Consider the following 22,571-nt stretch of genomic DNA (forward strand, 5'->3'; position numbering starts at 1 on the left):
TCAGCCTGAGTCCCATTAAGGAAATGTTGCATCCCTCTGCCTGTTCTACAAGTATTTTAATGATGGATGCTCCGACGAACTACAAGCCCTTGTACCTCCTCGACGTAAATATCCCCGACAAACCCGACAAGCAGTAACCCCTACATAGTACAGATCCCTATATGTAAGAAGGCCTTCTACTCTAATAGTTTCTTCCTCAGAACTGTTAGAGTTTGGAACGCCCTTCTGGGTTTTTGCTTTCCTAACTGTGCTGGCATGCAGAAGTTCAAGTGTAATATGAACAAACATCTTGCTGCTCAACTCCCTACATAGCAACATTGCAATAGCCCACAACATCAAAGTGGCACTGTACCTTGTTTGGGGTGAAAATGGAATAAAAAAAACTGTTTGAGCAAAGTCACTAAATCATGGTGTGAATTTATTGTGAGGAAAAAAAATTGTGTATGCATAAAAACGTTTTTTGTTGTTAAATATTATTGTATGAGTTAAAATCTATTGAGAAATACACATTTTGTATTGAGAAATACACGCCTTAAATATGTAAACATTAAATACATTTATCAAAACTGGCCCAAAAGACGGCCATTTCTTTGATAACTTGCTATTTTTTAGCTAATATTTACATACTTGAATTGTATATTTCTCATTACAAAATGTGTATTTCTCTATATATTTTAATTTGAAAAGATTATGTAATAACATTTAACAACAATAACAAAATTTTAACGCCTATAATCTCGCAATAAACTCCCATCGCGATTTAGTCATTCGGACATTGTTTTGTCCCATAGAACCAAAGGTATGAGCATTTCAATATTCAAATTTAGCTACGGATAGAGATATCTACACATGCACACGCGCACACACACACACATATATATATATATATATATATATATATATATATATATATATATATATATATATATATATATATATATATATATATATTAGCAGGCCGCCCAACATTGCCCGGTCGTAAAATACGCTTAAATATATTTTTATTAATACAGATTTTGTCATTATTATTATATTATATCAGACCCAATATATAAAAAGTTTAAAAAAAATAACTTGTGTGCCACCACCGAGAATCGAAACCAAAAGGGTTAGTTTACAATTTACTTTTTTTCTTTGACGTTAATTCCTGATCTATTAAGACATGTTGGCAACAAGGCTAAAAATTAAAACATGAACCAATAGCCACAACGTTACGCATGCATATTCGCAATCCTGTCGTTCGACCATCACCTGGTAAATTCCATTTTTTTAATTTTCACATTTTGCACCGATTTTCTCTGGCTAAAACCTAAATATAAAGTTCTGCATGGATTCGAATATCCTATATATTAAGTTTCATGTATGTAGGCCAAAATCTGACAGACGAGTTCGGTAAGCAAATCTTTTAAACAAATATATGTACGCATGCGTAAATATATATAGAAAGGGTTTTGTGTTTACTATAATAATTTTATGCAAATATTACGCAAGTATAAACCATTTAGAATAGCTGCACGAATATAATTACACGTAATAGTTAACTAAAGATGATCATCCCATAAGAAAACCAAAAAAACTAATAGAGAATTCATTAAAATGAATGTTTAAAAGAATATTCAAATTAGCTAGATCTTTTGCTAGTGGATGCAATTTCACGACCCATATATAACGAAGTTGTATTTTCTGTTTTTAATAAATAGAAAAACGGCTTGCCATTTTTCTATTGTTCTTGGCCTTCGGGCCAAGATCAAAGTGTATTAAGTAGGTAGAACCACAATACCCCATAGAGTTTATGTGGTATTGTGGTAAATGTTGCCAGGCAAGAGTAATCTTCCAAAGTTCTAAATTACTATAGTTACATAAACACTGCACCCTCACCCTCCCCAAACTTTTTGTAGGGCCTTGTGCCTAAGTTTTTGTTTGTGAAATTTTAGTTTTAATTGTTAAAAGATTTATTGTAACTTTTTTGAAATCGGAATAAACTATATAAACAAGATCAAAGTGTAGTATCTGTTCCGATGCTACTCTTAAGATAATTTGTCTCGCTCAATGGAGGGGAAACGCTCTAAACTGAGACAATTATTATTTTTGGTCCCAACCAGAGTGCCCTTTTTGCCCTTCTTTCGAAGAGCTGGTTTAACCCCACATTAAAAATGACCTTGTGTCACATTTTGCTTTTATGGGGAAGAAAATAAATACTAATAAAGAGAAAAAAGGATTTTCAATATGAATATCAGTGAATATCTTTTTTTTTGTTTGTTTTGCTCAACACACACCTCCAAACACCCGGGCAACGCCGGCCAACGCCGGGCAACGCCGGGTAACGCCGGGAAACACTGGGCATGCAAGCTAGTTTACTTTAAAGACCAAGAGAATATTTCTCGTTTCGTGCACACTTGGCAGTTGGACTGACGTATAAGCATGCTCTTTATTTGTTGTATTTAATTTTCTGTTCAATAAATTTTGTTTCCACTAAAAATACAAATTCTTACAGCATGTGTTAGCTTTCTTGTAGGCCCTTACCGATCCACAACACTTATATTGTCAGGCAGGCACATTCAGTTTCACGACTGACACATAGTTTTGGTTATTATTAGGAAATGATGATTGAGACAGATGAGCTTTCTTTGATGAAGTGACTATTAGCAGAATGTATTGACATAAATAAATACGAGGTGCCTTCAATAAGTTTCCAGATATTTTTCTACAGTCATTTAAAATTGTCGTAGACACTTGAAAATTTTATATGTTATTGCTATACACCTTATGAGATGACCGATAATTTTTTATGATTTCAGGTTCAAATGAACAGCTACAGCAGGAATTGGAATACATTCTACTAAAGAATTATTGCAACAGCTGGTGAATTTCAAAAATGTAATCTGGATGTGAGGACACTTTAGAAGAACGATATGCAATAAAATTCTATTTTAAGCTTAGAAAAAAAATGCCACAGAAAACGTATGGAATGCTTTAGACTGTTTTTGGACCATCTTGCATGAATCAAGGATCAGTTTTTGAGTGGCATAAGAAATTTAAAGAAGGCAGGGAGTCTGTGGGGATGATGAGAGGTGTGGGAAGAGTAAGGAAGTCAGAACATCAGAGTTGATTGGCCAAATAAAGAATTTCAGGGATAAGGACCGTCGTGTGTCTATAGGGACAATAAGTGCAGTTTGATGTCAGTGTGGAAACTGCACACACAGTTATTCACGAGGAATTGAAAATGCAGGAGATTTGTGTGAAGTTTGTCCCAAGAGTGACCCATCCTTGTTACAAACTATTTTACCAAGATAGACATCAAGGAAACCCTTAGAGGCTGTCGTTATGAGAAAATTGAGGCGATGAAAGAGGTTGTGATGAGGATTATTGACACGCTCACATGAGAGGACTCCATGGGACCTTCCCGAAGTTGTTTGACTGATACAAATACATTGCGGTAGGAGGGGATTACTTCGGAGGGGACAAGAGTTTCATGTGCGTACTATCAAGAAAAGTGCCGATACGAAAAAAGTCTGAAAACTTATTGAAGGCACCTCGTATATCGATATATGTTATTGTAATAAAGATGATTGTTTACTTACGCTCCATGTGCTTTAAGAAAGAAATTGACAGTGACTTTACTGTACATGGTTTGCGCTTCAATTTTGATGACGTCATCAATGTCTGGATCCCCAGCAGAAAATAGAATTGGAAAACGCCAAAGACATCCACCTTTTTTATAGATCATGAGATGAGCATATTGCCTAAAAATAAACAAAAATGGATTATTATGTAATGTTAGTTGTATTTAGCCGGGATTACAGCAAAGTCAATTTAGTATTTCGTTTGCATATAAATTTATATATAAATCAGATGACTGTCTTGTCGAATTAATTTTTCCGATGCCTTTTTAGTTTGGTTTCTTTGCAAAATTTTGGGTCTAAACATTTGAAATTTTGCATAAAGGATATTTAGACATGTCGTTCATCAAATTCCATCTGTGATTGTTTACAATACCACGTCAGCTGATATTTGGGTATGACGGTCTTAAACAGTTTTTCTTCTGTAATAGATAAAAAGAGAAGAATATTTACAGGTGAATAGTTTATGTTACATTGGCCGGTGAAACGTAAAATATTCCCCTGTAAAACTTTTTCTTTTTCATCTATAGCAGAACAACTATTTTTAGATCGAATTTTTTGGATTTTCGATACTTATCGGATTGATTTCTGTAAAAACATATCTAAGAATACTGTCAGACATATAAATTACCATTGTTTGAGATTTGAAAAAGATAGGCTCAGTCGTTTCGGAACCTATAAGGAAGGAAAGAACTCACATACACACACACAAACACATAAAGTGACTTTTATATAATAGTAGAGATAGAGATAACAATAAAGGCTTATCTATCCCAACCATTATCAATGGACCAGAGGTCATCTCGTCAGCGTCAGACAAGGCCAAACTATTTGCAAAGAACTTTGCAGCTAATTCTACCCTATGCAACGAAGGCCATCAACTCCCCATATTTCCTCCTATAACACAGAACAAGCTAGGTAACATACAAATATCCGTGCATGAGGTCGCCAAGCTAATCAAGAACCTAGATTCCAGTAAAGCAACTGGCCCTGATGGCATCCTAATTATAGTGTTAAAAAAGCTTCAACCAGAACTTGCTCCCATACTTACGAAACTATTTAAGCGCTGCCTTAAGGAGAAGTGCTTTCCGACTCCCTGGAAGATCTCATCAGTTTGCCCTGTATTTAAGAATTCAGGTGATAAGTCATCTCCCTCTCAGTACAGACCAATAAGTCTCCTGTGTGTTATGAGTAAGTTGCTGGAATCCATATTAAATAGAGAAATAGTCAACCACCTCAGCAGGAATAACCTTCTTAGTGACACACAATATGGTTTCCGCTCTGCAAGATCTACCGCAGATGTGCTGACGGTTATATCTCACAGGATTAGTGAATCTCTTGACAAAAGCTTCCTTTCTAGGGCAATTGCTCTTGACATATCAAAGGCCTTCGACAAGGTATGGCATAAGGGTCTACTTCACAAGATTTCCAGCTACGGTATAACTGGAAATGTTTTCTCAATCATTAAATCATTTCTCTCCGATAGGCTCATAAGAGTAGTGGTAGATGGTCAAAAATCGGAGGCCTGCAATATAAATGCTGGAGTCCCTCAGGGGTCAATCCTGGGCCCAACTCTTTTCCTGATCTACATCAATGACCTCCCTAAACACATACTTAAATCATTCGTTGACATCTATGCTGATGACACGACCATCTACGGCAACACATCAAAGGCTGTAAATGACAAAGTTCTCTCCGATTCTCTCTCCTCTGATCTCGAGCTCGTGGTTCAGTGGGGGAAAATGTGGCTGGTTACCTTTAATGCATCCAAAACCAAACTCCTATCCTTACATCATCAACGCTCTGATCCCCATCTGGCATCAATTTTGATGGATGGCTTTCGTCTGGGTGAGGCCCTGTGTTTTGACAAGCTTCTGGGTTTGACCTTTACTCCTGATCTGAAATGGAACACGTACATCAAGTCTGTGGCCAAGGTCGCTGGAGAGATGGTGGGATCCTTCTACCGCTCCAGAAGATATCTCACTACTGATGCAATTCTCTATCTATATAAAAGCCAAGTACGTCCAAGGATGGAATACTGTTGCCATATCTGGGCAGGAGCTGCTAAAAACAGCCTATCTTGCCTTGACAGAGTACAAAATAGACTTCGTGGCTTAGTGGGGAATGCCCTTTTCTCTACTCTGCAACCTCTCTCCCACAGAAGAGACGTTGCGAGCCTATCCTTGTTTTATCGTTATTTCCATGGCAGGTGCTCATCTGAACTCCAATCTCTGGTCCTCCCTCGCCAATCTTTCATTAAAAACACCCGTCCAGCTGAATCCACTGTGAAAAATTTCCCCCACTCTATATCTGTGCCTAAATCAAAATGTGGATTCCATGAACAAAGCTTCTTCTTAGAACTGCACGCCTGTGGAACTCTGTTCCGTCTGCCTGCTTCCCACCTGACTACAACTTGGATGTGTTCAAGTCCAATGTTAACAAATTCCTAATGAACCGCCCCCTTAAGTAAACACTTCATCAAATCTCCACACTAACGTAATGTACTTGCAATAACCCTTATCCCTGAGTGGCTTCCGGGCCTTGATAAGTGGTGATCACTGTGTAAAAAAAAAAAAATCTCCATTCATCCATTCACTACATTTGCATGAATAAGAAACTTTTATCAAGTCTGTCCAATCGTCGGTTTGTCCGATATTTTAAGTCGCGTGCAAGCTACTTTATAAGTCACTCCATCAGTCGGTTGGTCGGTCTGTCGGTCGGTCTGTCCGTAACACTTTTGTGCTTGGACTTTTTGGTTAAGATCAAAGGTCTGTTGTTAATAGATGCTGTTCTTAGGTTTTTAAGCTTTTCTTGCCCTTTTGGCCAAGATCAAAGTGTAGTATCTGTTCCGGCAGATACTGCACTTAAGATAATTTGTACCAGTCAATGGAGGGGAAACCCTCTATACTGGGACAATTATTATTTTTGGTAACCAGAGTGACCCCTTTTTGCCTACTTTTAGGGGAGCTGGTTTTTACCTCACATTAAAAACGGCCTTGTGCCTAATTTGCTCTGTGGGGGAGCAAATAAATACCATCTGTTCCGGCAGATACTGCACTTAAGATAATTTGTACCAGTCAATGGAGGGGAAACCCTCTATACTGGGACAATTATTATTTTTGGTAACCAGAGTGACCCCTTTTAGGGGAGCTGGTTTTTACCTCACATTAAAAACGGCCTTGTGCCTAATTTGCTCAGTGGGGGAGCAAATAAATACCATCTGTTCCAGCAGATACTGCAAGCAAAGACCATATGTGGGGGCGACCCCACATATAAGACCTTGGTCAATGTAGGGGCAACCCTTCATACCAATTGTCACTACCCAGCTCCCCTACTCCCCGGGGAGTTGGTCCCCATTTCCCCTTCACTCCTCACATTAAAAATCGGCCTTGTGCCTAATTTGCTCGGTGGGGGAGCAAATAAATACCATCTGTTCCAGCAGATACTGCAAGCAAAGACCATATGTGGAGGCGACCCCACATATAAGACCTTGGTCAATGTAGGGGCAATCCTTCATACCAATTGTCACGATCCAGCTCCTCTACTCCCCGGGAAGTTGGTCCCCATTTCCCCTTCACTCCTCACATTAAAAATCGGCCTTGTGCCTAATTTGCTCGGTGGGGGAGCAAATAAATACCATCTGTTCCGGCAGATACTGCAAGCTATGACTAGCTATGACTAGCTATGACTAGCAAAGACAAGATGTGGGGGCAACCCCACATGCCTGACCTTTAACCAGTTCCCATTTCCCACCTCTCGGGAGCTGGTCCCCTTTTTCCCTTCCCCCTCCCTTCACTCCTCACATTAAAAATTGGCCTTGTGCCTAATTTGCTCGGTGGGGGAGCAAATAAATACCATCTGTTCTTACTACATGCTGTATTTATGTTTGTAACTTTGTGATATAAAGTGGGTAATCAGTTTTCTGTATTAATTTAATGTAAAATGATCACCCACTTAACAACCAGTTAGTCTCAAAGCCATTCAAGTCATTCTCCAGATCATTCTAGTTATTTTTTAAGGATTCCAGTTATTTTTTAAGCATTCAAGTCATTCTTAAGTTCATTAAAGTCATTCTAAGTCATTTACTTTTTATTTATTTAAGTAATTTCAGCCCATTTTTCGGTCATTTCAGTTTATTATAAAGAATTTCATGTCAATTCTTCGTTCACGCATTCATTCATTATACGAGAGCACGCGACTAATGGCTATCGGCCTTGTTCAGTATCATCTAAACTCCTATGTCTATCCTTTACGTGTAAGTTATTTTAAGATCATATTATTTCCTGTTAAAAAAAGGCGCTTTAATGAGAACACATCTTAAAAAAAAAATTTTTTTGTTGTTTTTATTTTGTTGTTTTTTTTTTTTGATTCTTGTAAAACAAGTTACTAACTTTTTTTTACTTTCGAAACTCTCAGATGGGAAAGAAAAAATATGTGAAACTTACTCAATGCATTTTTGCGGGGTGAATTCTATACCAAAAATTAATCGAACGTTCGATGTATGTGGTTCCTTTTTAGTGATCATGAGTTTTATTTTCACAGTGTCTTTCAAATCAGATCGTGCTTGTTGGTTGGGGAATTCGAAATCGTAACTGATTTCAGGAAGTGCTGCGACTGAAAAAATAAAAAATATACGTAGAGAAAGTTTATAAATCAAATAAATACAAAATTATACACACACACATACACACACACACACACAAATCGATGGATTGCCTATTCTAGTTAGGGACCCATTGCGGTGCACAAGGAGGAAGCTTTACTTGCCTCCCTTTATTGACTTAGTCCACAATACATTGTAGCCTATTTTGCACTGTAGAGAACCTAAGGTTTATTTTATAAAATTATTTTTGATATATAATTATTTGAATTAAAGTTTTAAATGCAAAAGTCAGGTATCATTATTCAAATGATCTCTAAACAGAATCATTAATTTTCAATGTGCCCCTGTCATATCAAAGAACTTACTGTTGATTTTATATGCCTGGCCTTACTACTTCTGCGTTGATAATGGCTTGAATATAAGTTTAAAATTAAAATGTTAGGTATCATGGTACAATTTTGTTTTAAACTGCGTTTTTACGGTACAAAGTTTGTACAAGTTTCAAATAATCAAGTCGTACAAGTATTGTAGAGTTCTTTCGAACAATATCTCGTCAAGAGACAATTGTTATTGAACAAAATCAATAATAAATGATAAAAAGCACCAAAAAGAAAATCAATTTGCCGATAAAATTTGTGAATCCGCGTTTAAAAATAAATTTCATGTGTCGATTTAAAATGTTTGAAAGCGTTACTTTAGAGAGAAAGCCAATCATTTTTCCACAAAAAAAGGATCAGTGATCTTACAAAGTGTTTTTCTTGATAAGGAGAACACTCATGCGAGAAAATAACGATGGATTTCAAAATTGTCAGATGAGAAACAAAATCGACATCTCTTGAAGCATTCTATTTTATATTAACTGACAAATCAAGCATTATCAGCTAAGTGCTGGCCAGTGCAAGATTCCAAAACTGTAGGAACCAGATCCACGTTGTTTAATTTTGGATGAGTTATGTTGGTTTATTCGAGTTTCTAAATGTAATATACATATAGTACATCCAATTTAACCAGCATTGTACTGGCTATTGAATAAACAACCAATATTACTTTTTAGTATACACCAAAATATTATTGGAGAAAGACTGAAAAGCAAATCTTGTAGCAAAAATCAAACAACGGAAAACCCCAAATGATTACCTTTTTAGTGTTTGCTTTTGACCGATAGCATTTATTCAACGAAGTGTGCTTGGAAGACTTGAATTCTACAACTATTTTTATTCAGTCCTAACTTGCTTCACATACTCTGCTACTCTGCCAATTTGGGTCTTAAAATTTCAATTCGCGACTAATGTCACCTCTCCAAAATACGATCGTAGTTTGATAATTGCAATTATTTTATGATGCAGATCAAAATTCTCTCATTCGAATAACCGTTGCTATTAAAGATTTCCTTTTTCTTATTCTTCATGTATTCTGTTGCGGGAATAAATCATGAGCGCTTAGTCCACTGGGTGTAAATTAGACGTAACTTTCTTTGGTGCGAAGGATATACATTAGTTAGAAAGTCATCTTCAGATCTTTATATAAAATCATTTAAAAAGGAGGATACAATATATCATCGAAAACAAAGAGGGTAGACCTTGTTCATTGATTCAAACCTTTTCTTGGCTTTAAAAATTTCTACTGGACGACAATTAGCTGATAATGCTTGCTATGTCAATGAAAATAAAAATAGAGCAATTCAAAATATTGTACCGAGATGAGGGTCTGCTTCTCACGGTGGATAAAATTATTTTGATTGCACTGAAAATTTAATTAAATGGCACATAACTTCTTAGTCTTTGATGCAAAATTTCATTCAGAGAAAGACTTGTGGATGTCATTTTGCTGTAGATGCTAGTCATGAAGCTTCCTAGATTTCTCAAAAATATCTAAAACGGTGAAGAAGTTATCTTTCTCCACTTTTAAAAGTAACATTTTCATGAATTGAATTAAAGTTTTTATGGATATTTAAAGTTTCGCTATGGGGCGAGAAATTAACACATATGTGCCCTCAACATATCGAATAAAGACACTTTACTTACGCACTTATTTAAACAATATGCGTTCAAAATAGCCAACATAAATATTCGCTAATAACGCTTGGGACCGAAAATAAAGTGTTTGCCTCAGGAACACGCTCCTGGAATTCTGAGATCAGACCTAAGTGAATTTAAACCCAATTACAGTACCAGAGATTGTTAAGTCCGGTGAGCTTGAAAAATCATATTCGCTCACGTCTGAAGTAAATAAAAAAAAAGAACAGCAATACTCGATATCAAGTTTATTGTCAACATATACATTGCCATTATTTGGGGAATAATTTTGTGCTGTCCTTGTAACGTTACCCATGTTTACATACGAGACCAACACATTGTATGCAAAGTACGTCGCAAGGAACATAAGGCAAGTAATATAGCCAATCCTTTATGTAACAACGATATTTATTCCGGTTACTTTCCCGAATGAAACGGGACTGTATTCCTTCGCTCTGACTTCTGTCCTCTCGAACGTGCACGTCGTTTTCTGCACACGTTCTTTTTTTAGTCTTGTACTTTTTCCCTACCGTGATGTACTTCACACACGGCTCGGCATTTGTACCTCTGCGTCTGCGCCCTGTTACATCCTTACTTCAAACTAATTTTTTTTTTTTTACAATCTAAAATAGAAGTATGAATACAATGGTTTCTTACAGTTTAGGTAATAGTCTTGAATAAACTGTTCCGGTTTTAAAACTTGTGCCCATAAATTGTTTTCTATGGTTTCCAAATTTAAGTCGACTTTTATCTCTAACTGAGTTTTCAGTTTCGTCCGCATCTTACACGAGAGATTCGATTCAGGCATTTGACTGATGTGAACAAATTCAGGGATTCCGATCAGAGGGAAACACCAATCAATCGAAGGCTGGTCTCTAAAAAGGGAAAAATAAGAAAGAAATTATTTACAAGTGGAAAACTTAAAATCTTAAAAGGTAATGGCTACTCTCTACTAAAACTGATATAAATTATTTTAAATAAGTTGAGAAATCTAGCGATGTTTGACATGCTAGAAAAATCTAGCGATGTTTGACATGCTAGTAAAATCTAGCGTTGTTTGACATGCTAGTAAAATCTAGCGTTGTTTCACATGCTAGTAAAATCTAGCATTGTTTAAGATGCTACTCAAAGCATACATTGTTTGAGATGCTAGTTCAGGATGGAGTTTTTTGGGAGGCTAGTAGTGTCTAGCAGTTTTTGAGAAGCTAGTAAAGTCTAGCGTTCTTTGAGATTCTAGTAAAGTCTAGTGTTCTTTGAAGATATCTCACTACTGATGCAATTCTCTATCTATATAAAAGCCAAGTACGTCCAAGGATGGAATACTGTTGCCATATCTGGGCAGGAGCGGCCAAAAACAGCCTATCATGCCTTGACAGAGTACAAAATAGACTTCGTGGCTTAGTGGGGGATGCCCTTTTCTCTACCCTGCAGCCTCTCTCCCACAGAAGAGACGTTGCGAGCCTATCCGTGTTTTATCGTTATTTCCATGGCAGGTGCTCGTCTGAACTCCAATCTCTGGTCCCCCCTCGCCAATCTTTCACAAAAAACACCCGTCTAGCTGAATCCACTGTGAAAAATTTCCCCCACTCTATATCTGTGCCTAAATCAAAACGTGGATTCCATGAACAAAGCTTCTTTCTTAGAACTGCACACTTGTGGAACTCTGTTCCGTCTGCCTGCTTCCCACCGGACTACAACTTTGATGTCTTCAAGTCCAATGTTAACAAATTCCTAATGAGCCGCCCCCTTAAGTAAACACTTCATCAAATCTCCACACTAACGTAATGTACTTGCAATAACCCTTATCCCTGAGTGGCTTCCGGGCCTTGATAAGTGGTGATCACTGTGTAGAAAAAAAAAAAAAAACAGATTCTAGTAAAGTCTAGCGTTGTTTGGCATGCTAGTAAAGTCTAGCAGTGTTGTAAATTGATGTGAGTGTCGATCTGGGCACGTGATTACGAGAATTTGGAGTCCTAGGAAGTTGAAGTTCATCTAATTTAATTTTCACGTTGCTGTTCAGTTAAAAAAAACTCACGCCTCGACTGATGCCTGAGCGGTATTCTTCTGGTGCACTGATACAACGCATTCCGCATGACAGGTGTTCCGATTTCTTGGTGTGAAAAGGATTGGAATATCCAGTGTTTGGTGCGGACGGAGAAAAAGACTTTCCGTTTGGCTTAAAAGGAGGCGAAATGTTTGTGGCGAACGTTTTCCGTCTGCGGCGATTTCGGATTCACCTAAAAACAGATGAAATGAGTAGAAAAAATGATTTGGTGCATAAATTTTTCATGAATTCAGAATTATCGTCCACCTCAATATCGCAAAGCCTCGTCCACACACAATATGACTGCTTTTTATTTTAGATTTAAAATATTAACAACTCCATTTTATTTCAGTATTTAATTTGTGTATTTCTGTTTTATTAAATGCTAGCTTTTTTCTAGTCCAATACCCGCTTCCATCTTACCTCGAAATTACTTATAACGGCACCAACTTATTTTCGGAAGAACCCCCCCCCCCCATGAGCCTTTTCTTTTATATCGTAAGCTTCTTAAAACGTAACTAGCTTAAGTTCAGAATAAAATCACGATTTTCTTTTAACGGCTAATTTCAAAAAAAAATATTTTGAACGCTACTAACTGAATTTCTTTCAATGCAGTTTGCAATTTGGAGACGGAATTGTTTTTGTTGAGATAAGTGATTTCAATCATGCTTTTTATTTTAGATTTAAAATATTAACAACTCTATTTTATTTCAGTATTTAATTTGTGTATTTCTGTTTTATTAAATGCTAGCTTTTTTCTCTGAATTTCTTTCAATACAGTTTGCAATTTGGAGACGGAATTGTTTTTGTTGAGATAAGTGATTTCAATCATGCTTTTTATTTTAGATTTAAAATATTAACAACTCCATTTTATTTCAGTATTTAATTTGTGTATTTCTGTTTTATTAAATGCTAGCTTTTTTCTAGTCCAATACCGGCTTCCATCTTATCTCGAAATTACTTATAACGGCACCAACTTACTTTCGGAAGAACCCCCCCCCCATCAGCCTTTTCTTTTATATCGTAAGCTTCTTAAAACGTTACTAGCTCAAGTTCAGAATAAAATCACGATTTTCTTTTAACGGCTGATTTAAAAAAAAATGTTTTGAACGCTACTAACTGAATTTCTTTCAATACAGTTTGCAATTTGGAGACGGAATTGTTTTTGTTGAGATAAGTGATTTCAATCATTCTTTTTATTTTAGATTTAAAATATTAACAACTCCATTTTATTTCAGTATTTAATTTGTGTATTTCTGTTTTATTAAATGCTAGCTTTTTTCTAGTCCAATACCGGCTTCCATCTTATCTCGAAATTACTTATAACGGCACCAACTTACTTTCGGAAGAAACCCCCCCCCCATCAGCCTTTTCTTTTATATCGTAAGCTTCTTAAAACGTTACTAGCTTAAGTTCAGAATAAAATCACGATTTTCTTTTAACGGCTAATTTAAAAAAAAATGTTTTGAACGCTACTAACTGAATTTCTTTCAATACAGTTTGCAATTTGGAGACGGAATTGTTTTTGTTGAGATAAGTGATTTCAATCATGCTTTTTATTTTAGATTTAAAATATTAACAACTCCATTTTATTTCAGTATTTAATTTGTGTATTTCTGTTTTATTAAATGCTAGCTTTTTTTTTTTTTTTTTTTTTCCTCGTACATATGTTTATTTATCTACCGAGTTGATAGCAAAAATTACGAATTATACTCATTTTTAGTTCGTGTGAGGGGAATCTATCACCATACTTTCCCTTAAACACGTCCGTTGGACTTTTATTAAGTACAATACTTAATATTTTTTTTTTTTTTTTTTTTTTTAATGGAGAGTAGAAAACGCATTGTGGATGCGTTATCGGCAGCTCCTGTTACTCTCGCTTCTTCTTATTTGTCCCTCAGTCCTCATTTTTTTAAATGAGTGATTTTTCGGACAAAGGGAGAAGAAAAAGCTGTTTTCTAGGTTGGCAGTATTTTTGCGAACAGTTGGCTGAGATGGCGGAAATTTTCTGTTTCTATGTCTATCCTTGTAGCCATGTCACTAGTAAGGGTGCTGGAGGTAAACGTTTTGTCTGGGCTGACGTTATCCGCCTGATAGTCAGGGACCCGAACCTTGGATTAACCACTAAGGAGGCTGTCCTATCAGCAGGTGCAAAGTACTGGGGCTGCTGTATTGCCATTTGGTGAATGGATTCTGGACCATGCAGTAGCTTCTGGTGGGGCCTCTCGATGCCATACTAGTGGGTAATTGTTACGGCTTTACCTTATCATTAGCTACAAATAAAAAAAAAAATTCTTCGTTTCTTTTTCTCTCTTAATTTCCCCTCTCTGTCCTGCTCTAAGTAAATCTGTCGACCTAGTCCACAAATTCCAAAATTTCATCATGACAAGTTTCAAGAAAAAATACACGATTAAACCCGGTTCTCCAACTTCCAACGTAGACCCCTACTACCATGTCTCCTTCTCCAACATCAGGGGTCTTCGTTCTAACCTTCCAGAGGTTGAAACCCAATTACAGGAGACTAAACCAGACCTTTTATTTTTAAGTGAAACTGGCATTGGACAGGCTATTTCCCTAGATGAGTTTGCAATTTCAGGATACTCTAACTTAACTTCTAAATCTGACCCCCAAGATCGCCATGGGCATGGAATATGTGCCTATATTAAAGATAGCTTTCCATGTGGGAGGGACATCTCCAGGGAAGATCCTAACTTACCCTATATGTGCTTCCGGGTTGCTTTAGCTCACACTACTGCATTTATATTTACTCTCAATCGCCCCCACAACAGCGGAGTTACTATCTTTCAAAGCATATCTGAGAAAATTGACCAAGTCCTTTCTACTTATCCTTCAGCTAACATTCACGTATGTGGAGACTTCAATGTTCACAACGTCGAATGGTTGACCCACTCAAACAAGACCGATGATGAGGGGAGGTTCTGTCATGATTTCTCCATTGCCTATGACCTCACTCAGATTGTTCAGGAACCTACCCGTGTGCCCGATAATGACGGCCAGTATGCGAGCCTACTAGACCTTTTTCTCACAACTTGCCCTGAACTATGTTCAGTTTCTGTTCTGTCGCCTCTTGGATCTTCCGACCACTCTGTTGTATCAATTAAGATAAAAATGAAATGTAATAAGTCCCCAGACGTACCTCTTCATCGTACAGTATATCGATACACTAAGGCTGACTGGGATAGCTTCCGTACATTTATATCTGATCTACCTCTGCATTCCATGTTTAAAAAGGATGTGTCCTCTATAGTATTAGACCTAACTGAATGGTTAATTGTAGGTATTGACCATTTCATACCCTCTAAAAAGTTTCAGCAAAAACCTAACAGCCAGCCATGGTTCTCTCCAGAATGTGCTGCTGCCATTGCGCACAGAAATCACTTTTTCCACTGCTTCAAACGTAATAGATGTATGGAAACTAAAGCCGTTTTCAGGACTGCCAGCAACCATTGTAAGAAAGTAATAAGGAACGCAAGAGTGTTGTATGCTCAATCTGTTAAGTCCAAAGTAGCTGAGCAGCGGCTTGGTTCCCACCAGTTTTGGCAAATAGCAAACAGAATCCTGAACAGAAGCGTGTGCTCCATCCCAACTATTATCAATGGACCTGAGGTAATCTCGTCAGCATCAGACAAAGCCAAACTCTTTGTCAAGAACTTTGCAGCTAATTCTACCCTTTGCGACCAAGACCGCCAACCCCCAATATTTCCTCCTGTATCAGAAAACACGCTATGTGATATACGTATATCTGTACGTGATGTAGCGAAGCTAATCAAAAACCTTGATTCGAGTAAAGCAACTGGCCCTGATGGTATTCCAATTATAGTACTCAAAAAACTTCAACCTGAACTAGCGCCCATACTTACAAAACTGTTTAAACGTTGTCTTAAGGAGAATAGTTTCCCATCTCCCTGGAAAATCTCATCAGTATGCCCTGTATTTAAGAATTCAGGTGATCGCTCATCCCCCTCTCAGTACAGGCCAATAAGTCTCCTGTGCGTCATGAGTAAGTTGCTAGAATCTGTGTTAAATACAGAAGTAATCAAACATCTCAACAAAAATAACCTTCTTAGTGACACTCAATATGGTTTCCGTTCTGCTAGATCTACAGCAGATGTCCTTACAGTTATATCGCATAGGATTAGCAAATCTCTCGACGGTGGCAATCTTTCTAGGGCAATTGCTCTTGACATATCTAAAGCCTTTGATAGAGTATGGCATAAAGGTTTACTTCATAAGATCGCTAGCTATGGTATAGCTGGAAAAGTCTTCTCAATTATTAAATCATTTCTTTCTGATAGGTTCATAAGAGTAGTAGTTGAGGGGCAAAAATCAGAAGCTCCCAGTATTAATGCCGGTGTCCCTCAGGGATCCATCCTGGGCCCAACTTTTTTCCTGATCTACATTAATGATCTTCCAAATCATATTCTTACATCATTTGTAGACATTTATGCTGACGACACTACCATTTATGGTACCACATCTAAGACAGTAAACGACCAAGTTCTCTCCAATTCTCTCTCCTCTGATCTTGAGCACGTAGTACAATGGGGAAAGAAGTGGCTGGTTACTTTTAATGCATCTAAAACCAAGCTTCTCTCTTTACATCATCAACATTCTAATCCACATTTGTCATCAATTGAAATGAATGGCTCTCGTTTTCAGGAGGCCTCAAGTTTTGACAAGCTTCTGGGCTTGACCATTACTCCTGATCTTAAATGGAACACGTATATCAAATCTGTTGCCAAGGCCGCTGGAAAAATGGTGGGATCTTTCTATCGATCCAGTAGATATCTCACTGCTGATGCTATTCTCTACCTATATAAGAGCCAGGTACGTCCAAGGATGGAATACTGTTGCCACATCTGGGCAGGAGCTGCTAGAAAGGACTTGTTGCCCTGCCTTGATAGAGTTCAAAATAGACTTTGTAGCCTCGTAGGAGATGTCCTTTTCTCCTCCTTGCAACCTCTATCTCACAGAAGAGATGTTGCGAGTTTGTCTCTGATGTATCGTTATTTTCATGTAAAGTGTTCAACTGAGCTTCAATCTATGGTCCCCCCTCGCCAAACTTTCACAAGAAACACTCGTCTAGCTGTAAACACTATCAATAATTTCCCCCACTCTTTATCTGTGCCTAAACCTAAACGTAGATTCCATGAACAAAGCTTCTTTCTTAGAACTGCACGCCTATGGAATTGTCTTCCGTTTTCCTGCTTTCCGGCTGACTACAATATGGTTGTGTTCAAGTCTAAAGTAAATAAGTTCTTGATGAGCCGTTCCATATAAGTTATTAAATTTACCAAATTTTCATTACTAATGATTACTATATTGACCAATTTCTACTGTACACTCTTTAACCCTTATCCTTGAGTGGCCTCTGGGCCTTGATAATGTGGTGATACCTTTGTGAAAAAAAAAAAAAAAAAAAAAAAAAACGACTAATTCGACAATTACCTCATTTTAATATAGGTTTTATCATTTATTTAATCTGTGTTCAGAAAGAATGGTGACAAAGGCAGCGAAAATGTAAAGTGGTTTACGTGGACTCTCATACCAAACCGTAAAGGACTGACTGTTTGAAGACAATACATTATATATCCGGTTCTGAAGTGCATGGTAGAAACCGTTCTTTATATCTATATCTCTATATATATATATATGTATCTATAAATATATATATATATATATATATATATATATATATATATATAGAGAGAGAGAGAGAGAGAGAGAGACAGAGAGAGAGAGAGATAAACATGTTGTTTTAGTAAAATATGCTTTTTGTGTTATCTATCCTTTTTCTAAAGCTCGATATTTGTTAAATAAAACAACAGAGCATATGTAAAATCATCACATATATGTGTATATATACTAGATTCCAAATATTTATTTTTCTAACGAAATAGTTCTTTAGGCATGTGAAATCTTCTTTACACTTTACAGATCTGTTTCGATACACAAACTGGACCAGTTATTATTATGTCAGTATGGAATATTTTTGTGTATATGTTCTTCAGAAAAATAGATTTTTGCTTAGAAAGACATATGCATAACAATATAATTTCGGAAAAAGAAATTTCATAAAAGACTAAGTATCGCGCACTTTGGTTTTACGTGTAAAGCTGGTAACATGTAAAAATAGTCAAGTGTTTGTTAACATGTAAAGTTATTCCAGTGTTTGTTAACATGTAAAGATAGTCAAGTGATTGATAACATGTAAAGATAGTCAAGTGTTTGTTAACATGTAAAGTTTGTCAAGTGTTTGTTAACATGTAAAGCTCGTCAAGTGTTTGTTAACATGTAAAGCTTGTCAAGTGTTTGTTAACATGTAAAGTTATTCCAGTGTTTGTTAACATGTAAAGATAGTAAAGTGTTTGTTAACATGTAAAGATAGTCAAGTGTTTGGTAACATGTAAAGTTATTCCAGTGTTTGTTAACATGTAAAGATAGTAAAGTGTTTGTTAACATGTAAAGATAGTCAAGTGTTTGTTAACATGTAAAGTTATTCCAGTGTTTGTTAACATGTAAAGATAGTCAAGTGTTTGGTAACATGTAAAGTTATTCCAGTGTTTGTTAACATGTAAAGATAGTCAAGTGTTTGTTAACATGTAAAGTTTGTCAAGTGTTTGTTAACATGTAAAGTTATTCCAGTGTTTGTTAACATGTAAAGATAGTCAAGTGTTTGTTAACATGTAAAGTTATTCCAGTGTTTGTTAACATGTAAAGATAGTCAAGTGTTTGGTAACATGTAAAGCTTGTACAAGTGTTTGTTAACATGTAAAGTTATTCCAGTGTTTGTTAACATGTAAAGCTTGTCAAGTGTTTGTTAACATGTAAAGTTATTCCAGTGTTTGTTAGCATGTAAAGATAGTCAAGTGTTTGGAAACATGTAAAGATAGTCAAGTGTTTGGTAACATGTAAAGCTTGTACAAGTGATTGTTAACATGTAAAGTTATTCCAGTGTTTGTTAACATGTAAAGATAGTCAAGTGTTTGTTAACATGTAAAGCTTGTCAAGTGTTTGTTAACATGTAAAGATAGTCAAGTGTTTGATAACATGTAAAGATAGTCAAATGTTTGTTAACATGTAAAGCTTGTCAAGTGTTTGTTAACATGTAAAGTTATTCCAGTGTTTGGTAACATGTAAAGTTTGTCAAGTGTTTGTTAACATGTAAAGCTTGTCAAGTGTTTGTTAACATGTAAAGCTTGTCAAGTGTTTGTTAACATGTAAAGATAGTCAAGTGTTTGTTAACATGTAAAGTTATTCCAGTGTTTGTTAACATGTAAAGCTTGTCAAGTTTTTGTTAACATGTAAAGATAGTCAAGTGTTTGTTAACATGTAAAGTTTGTCAAGTGTTTGTTAACATGTAAAGCTTGTCAAGTGTTTGTTAACATGTAAAGTTATTCCAGTGTTTGTTAACATGTAAAGATAGTCAAGTGTTTGGTAACATGTAAAGATAGTCAAGTGTTTGGTAACATGTAAAGATAGTCAAGTGTTTGTTAACATGTAAAGATAGTCAAGTGTTTGGTAACATGTAAAGATAGTCAAGTGTTTGGTAACATGTAAAGATAGTCAAGTGTTTGGTAACATGTAAAGATAGTCAAGTGTTTGGTAACATGTAAAGCTAGTCAAGTGTTTGGTAACATGTAAAGATAGTCAAGTGTTTGGTAACATGTAAAGATAGTCAAGTGTTTTGTAACATGTAAAGAAAGTCAAGTGTTTGATAACATGTAAAGATAGTCAAGTGTTTGGTAACATGTAAAGATAGTCAAGTGTTTGGTAACATGTAAAGATAGTCAAGTGTTTGGTAACATGTAAAGATAGTCAAGTGTTTGGTAACATGTAAAGATAATCAAGTGTTTGGTAACATGTAAAGATAGTCAAGTGTTTGGTAACATGTAAAGATAGTCAAGTGTTTGGTAACATGTAAAGATAGTCAAGTGTTTGGTAACATGTAAAGATAGTCAAGTGTTTGGTAACAGGTAAAGATAGTCAAGTGTTTGGTAACATGTAAAGATAGTCAAGTGTTTGGTAACATGTAAAGATAGTCAAGTGTTTGGTAACATGTAAAGATAGTAAAGTGTTCTGTAACATGTAAAGATAGTCAAGTGTTTGGTAACATGTAAAGATAGTCAAGTGTTTGGTAACATGTAAAGATAGTCAAGTGTTTGGTAACATGTAAAAATCGTCAAGTGTTTGTTAACATGTAAAGATAGTCAAGTGTTTGGTAACATGTAAAGATAGTCAAGTGTTTGGTAACATGTAAAGATAGTCAAGTGTTTGGTAACATGTAAAGGTAGTCAAGTTTTTGGTAACATGTAAAGATAGTCAAGTGTTTGGTAACATGTAAAGATAGTCAAGTGTTTTGTAACATGTAAAGATAGTCAAGTGTTTTGTAACATGTAAAGATAGTCAAGTGTTTGGTAATATGTAAAGATAGTCAAGTGTTTGGTAACATGTAAAGATAGTCAAGTGTTTGGTAACATGTAAAGATAGTCAAGTGTTTGTTAACATGTAAAGATAGTCAAGTGTTTGTTAACATGTAAAGATAGTCAAGTGTTTGGTAACATGTAAAGATAGTCAAGTGTTTGGTAACATGTAAAGATAGTCAAGTGTTTGGTAACATATAAAGATAGTCAAGTGTTTGGTAACATGTAAAGATAGTCAAGTGTTTGGTAACATGTAAAGATAGTCAAGTGTTTTGTAACATGTAAAGATAGTCAAGTGTTTGGTAACATGTAAAGATAGTCTAGTGTTTGCAACATGTAAAGATAGTCAAGTGTTTGATAACATGTAAAGATAGTCAAGTGTTTTGTAACATGTAAAGATAGTCAAGTGTTTGGTAACATGTAAAGATAGTCAAGTGTTTGGTAACATGTAAAGATAGTAAAGTGTTTGGTAACATGTAAAGCTAGTCAAGTGTTTGATAACATGTAAAGATAGTCAAGTGTTTGGTAACATGTAAAACCAATCAAGTGTTTGGTAACATGTAAAGATAGTCAAGTGTTTGATAACATGTAAGATAGTCAAGTGTTTGGTAACATGTAAAGATAGTCAAGTGTTTGGTAACATGTAAAGATAGTCAAGTGTTTGTTAACATGTAAAGATAGTCAAGTGTTTTGTAACATGTAAAGATAGTCCAGTGTTTGGTAACATGTAAAGATAGTCAAGTGTTTGGTAACATGTAAAGATAGTCAAGTGTTTGTTAACATGTAAAGATAGTCAAGTGTTTGTTAATATCTAAAGATAGTCAAGTGTTTGGTAACATGTAAAGATAGTCAAGTGTTTGGTAACATGTAAAGATAGTCAAGTGTTTGTTAACATGTAAAGATAGTCAAGTGTTTGTTAACATGTAAAGATAGTCAAGTGTTTGGTAACATGTAAAGATAGTCAAGTGTTTGGTAACATGTAAAGATAGTCCAGTGTTTGGTAACATGTAAAGATAGTCAAGTGTTTGGTAACATGTAAAGATAGTCAAGTGTTTGGTAACATGTAAAGATAGTCAAGTGTTTGGTAACATGTAAAGATAGTCAAGTGTTTTGTAACATGTAAAGATAGTCAAGTGTTTGGTAACATGTAAAGATAGTCAAGTGTTTGTTAACATGTAAAGATAGTCAAGTGTTTGGTCACATGTAAAGATAGTCAAGTGTTTGGTAACATGTAAAGATAGTCAAGTGTTTGGTAACATGTAAAGATAGTCAAGTGTTTGGTAACATGTAAAGATAGTCAAGTGTTTGGTAACATGTAAAGATAGTCAAGTGTTTGGTAACATGTAAAGATAGTCAAGTGTTTGTTAACATGTAAAGATAGTCAAGTGTTTGGTAACATGTAAAGATAGTCAAGTGTTTGGTAACATGTAAAGATAGTCAAGTGTTTGGTAACATGTAAAGATAGTCAAGTGTTTGGTAACATGTAAAGATAGTCAAGTGTTTGGTAACATGTAAAGATAGTCAAGTGTTTGGTAACATGTAAAGATAGTCAAGTGTTTGTTAACATGTAAAGATAGTCAAGTGTTTGTTAACATGTAAAGATAGTCAAGTGTTTGGTAACATGTAAAGATAGTCAAGTGTTTGGTAACATGTAAAGATAGTCTAGTGTTTGCAACATGTAAAGATAGTCAAGTGTTTGGTAACATGTAAAGATAGTCAAGTGTTTGATAACATGTAAAGATAGTCAAGTGTTTTGTAACATGTAAAGATAGTCAAGTGTTTTGTAACATGTAAAGATAGTCAAGTGTTTGGTAACATGTAAAGATAGTCAAGTGTTTGGTAACA

General features: G+C 35.7%; 1 protein-coding gene across 2 annotated transcripts in view; it reads right to left on the reverse strand.

Annotated features, from left to right (window-relative positions):
* The window catches only part of LOC145247277 (cilia and flagella-associated protein 47-like), a 215,467-nt gene that overhangs the window by 16,694 nt on the left and 176,202 nt on the right, over positions 1 to 22,571 (reverse strand). For both annotated transcript variants that reach the window (XM_080108883.1, XM_080108882.1), the window contains exons 52-55: positions 12,274 to 12,475; positions 10,896 to 11,113; positions 8,066 to 8,234; positions 3,582 to 3,743 (exon numbers count right to left, since the gene is read on the reverse strand). In XM_080108883.1, the coding sequence (XP_079965009.1) occupies positions 3,582 to 3,743; positions 8,066 to 8,234; positions 10,896 to 11,113; positions 12,274 to 12,475 (751 nt within the window). The remainder of the gene's footprint in view (positions 1 to 3,581; positions 3,744 to 8,065; positions 8,235 to 10,895; positions 11,114 to 12,273; positions 12,476 to 22,571) is intronic.

This window comes from Euprymna scolopes, chromosome 25, assembly GCF_053919585.1.
Source record: "Euprymna scolopes isolate OS-2025 chromosome 25, ASM5391958v1, whole genome shotgun sequence".
Classification (NCBI taxonomy): Eukaryota; Metazoa; Mollusca; class Cephalopoda; order Sepiida; family Sepiolidae; genus Euprymna; species Euprymna scolopes.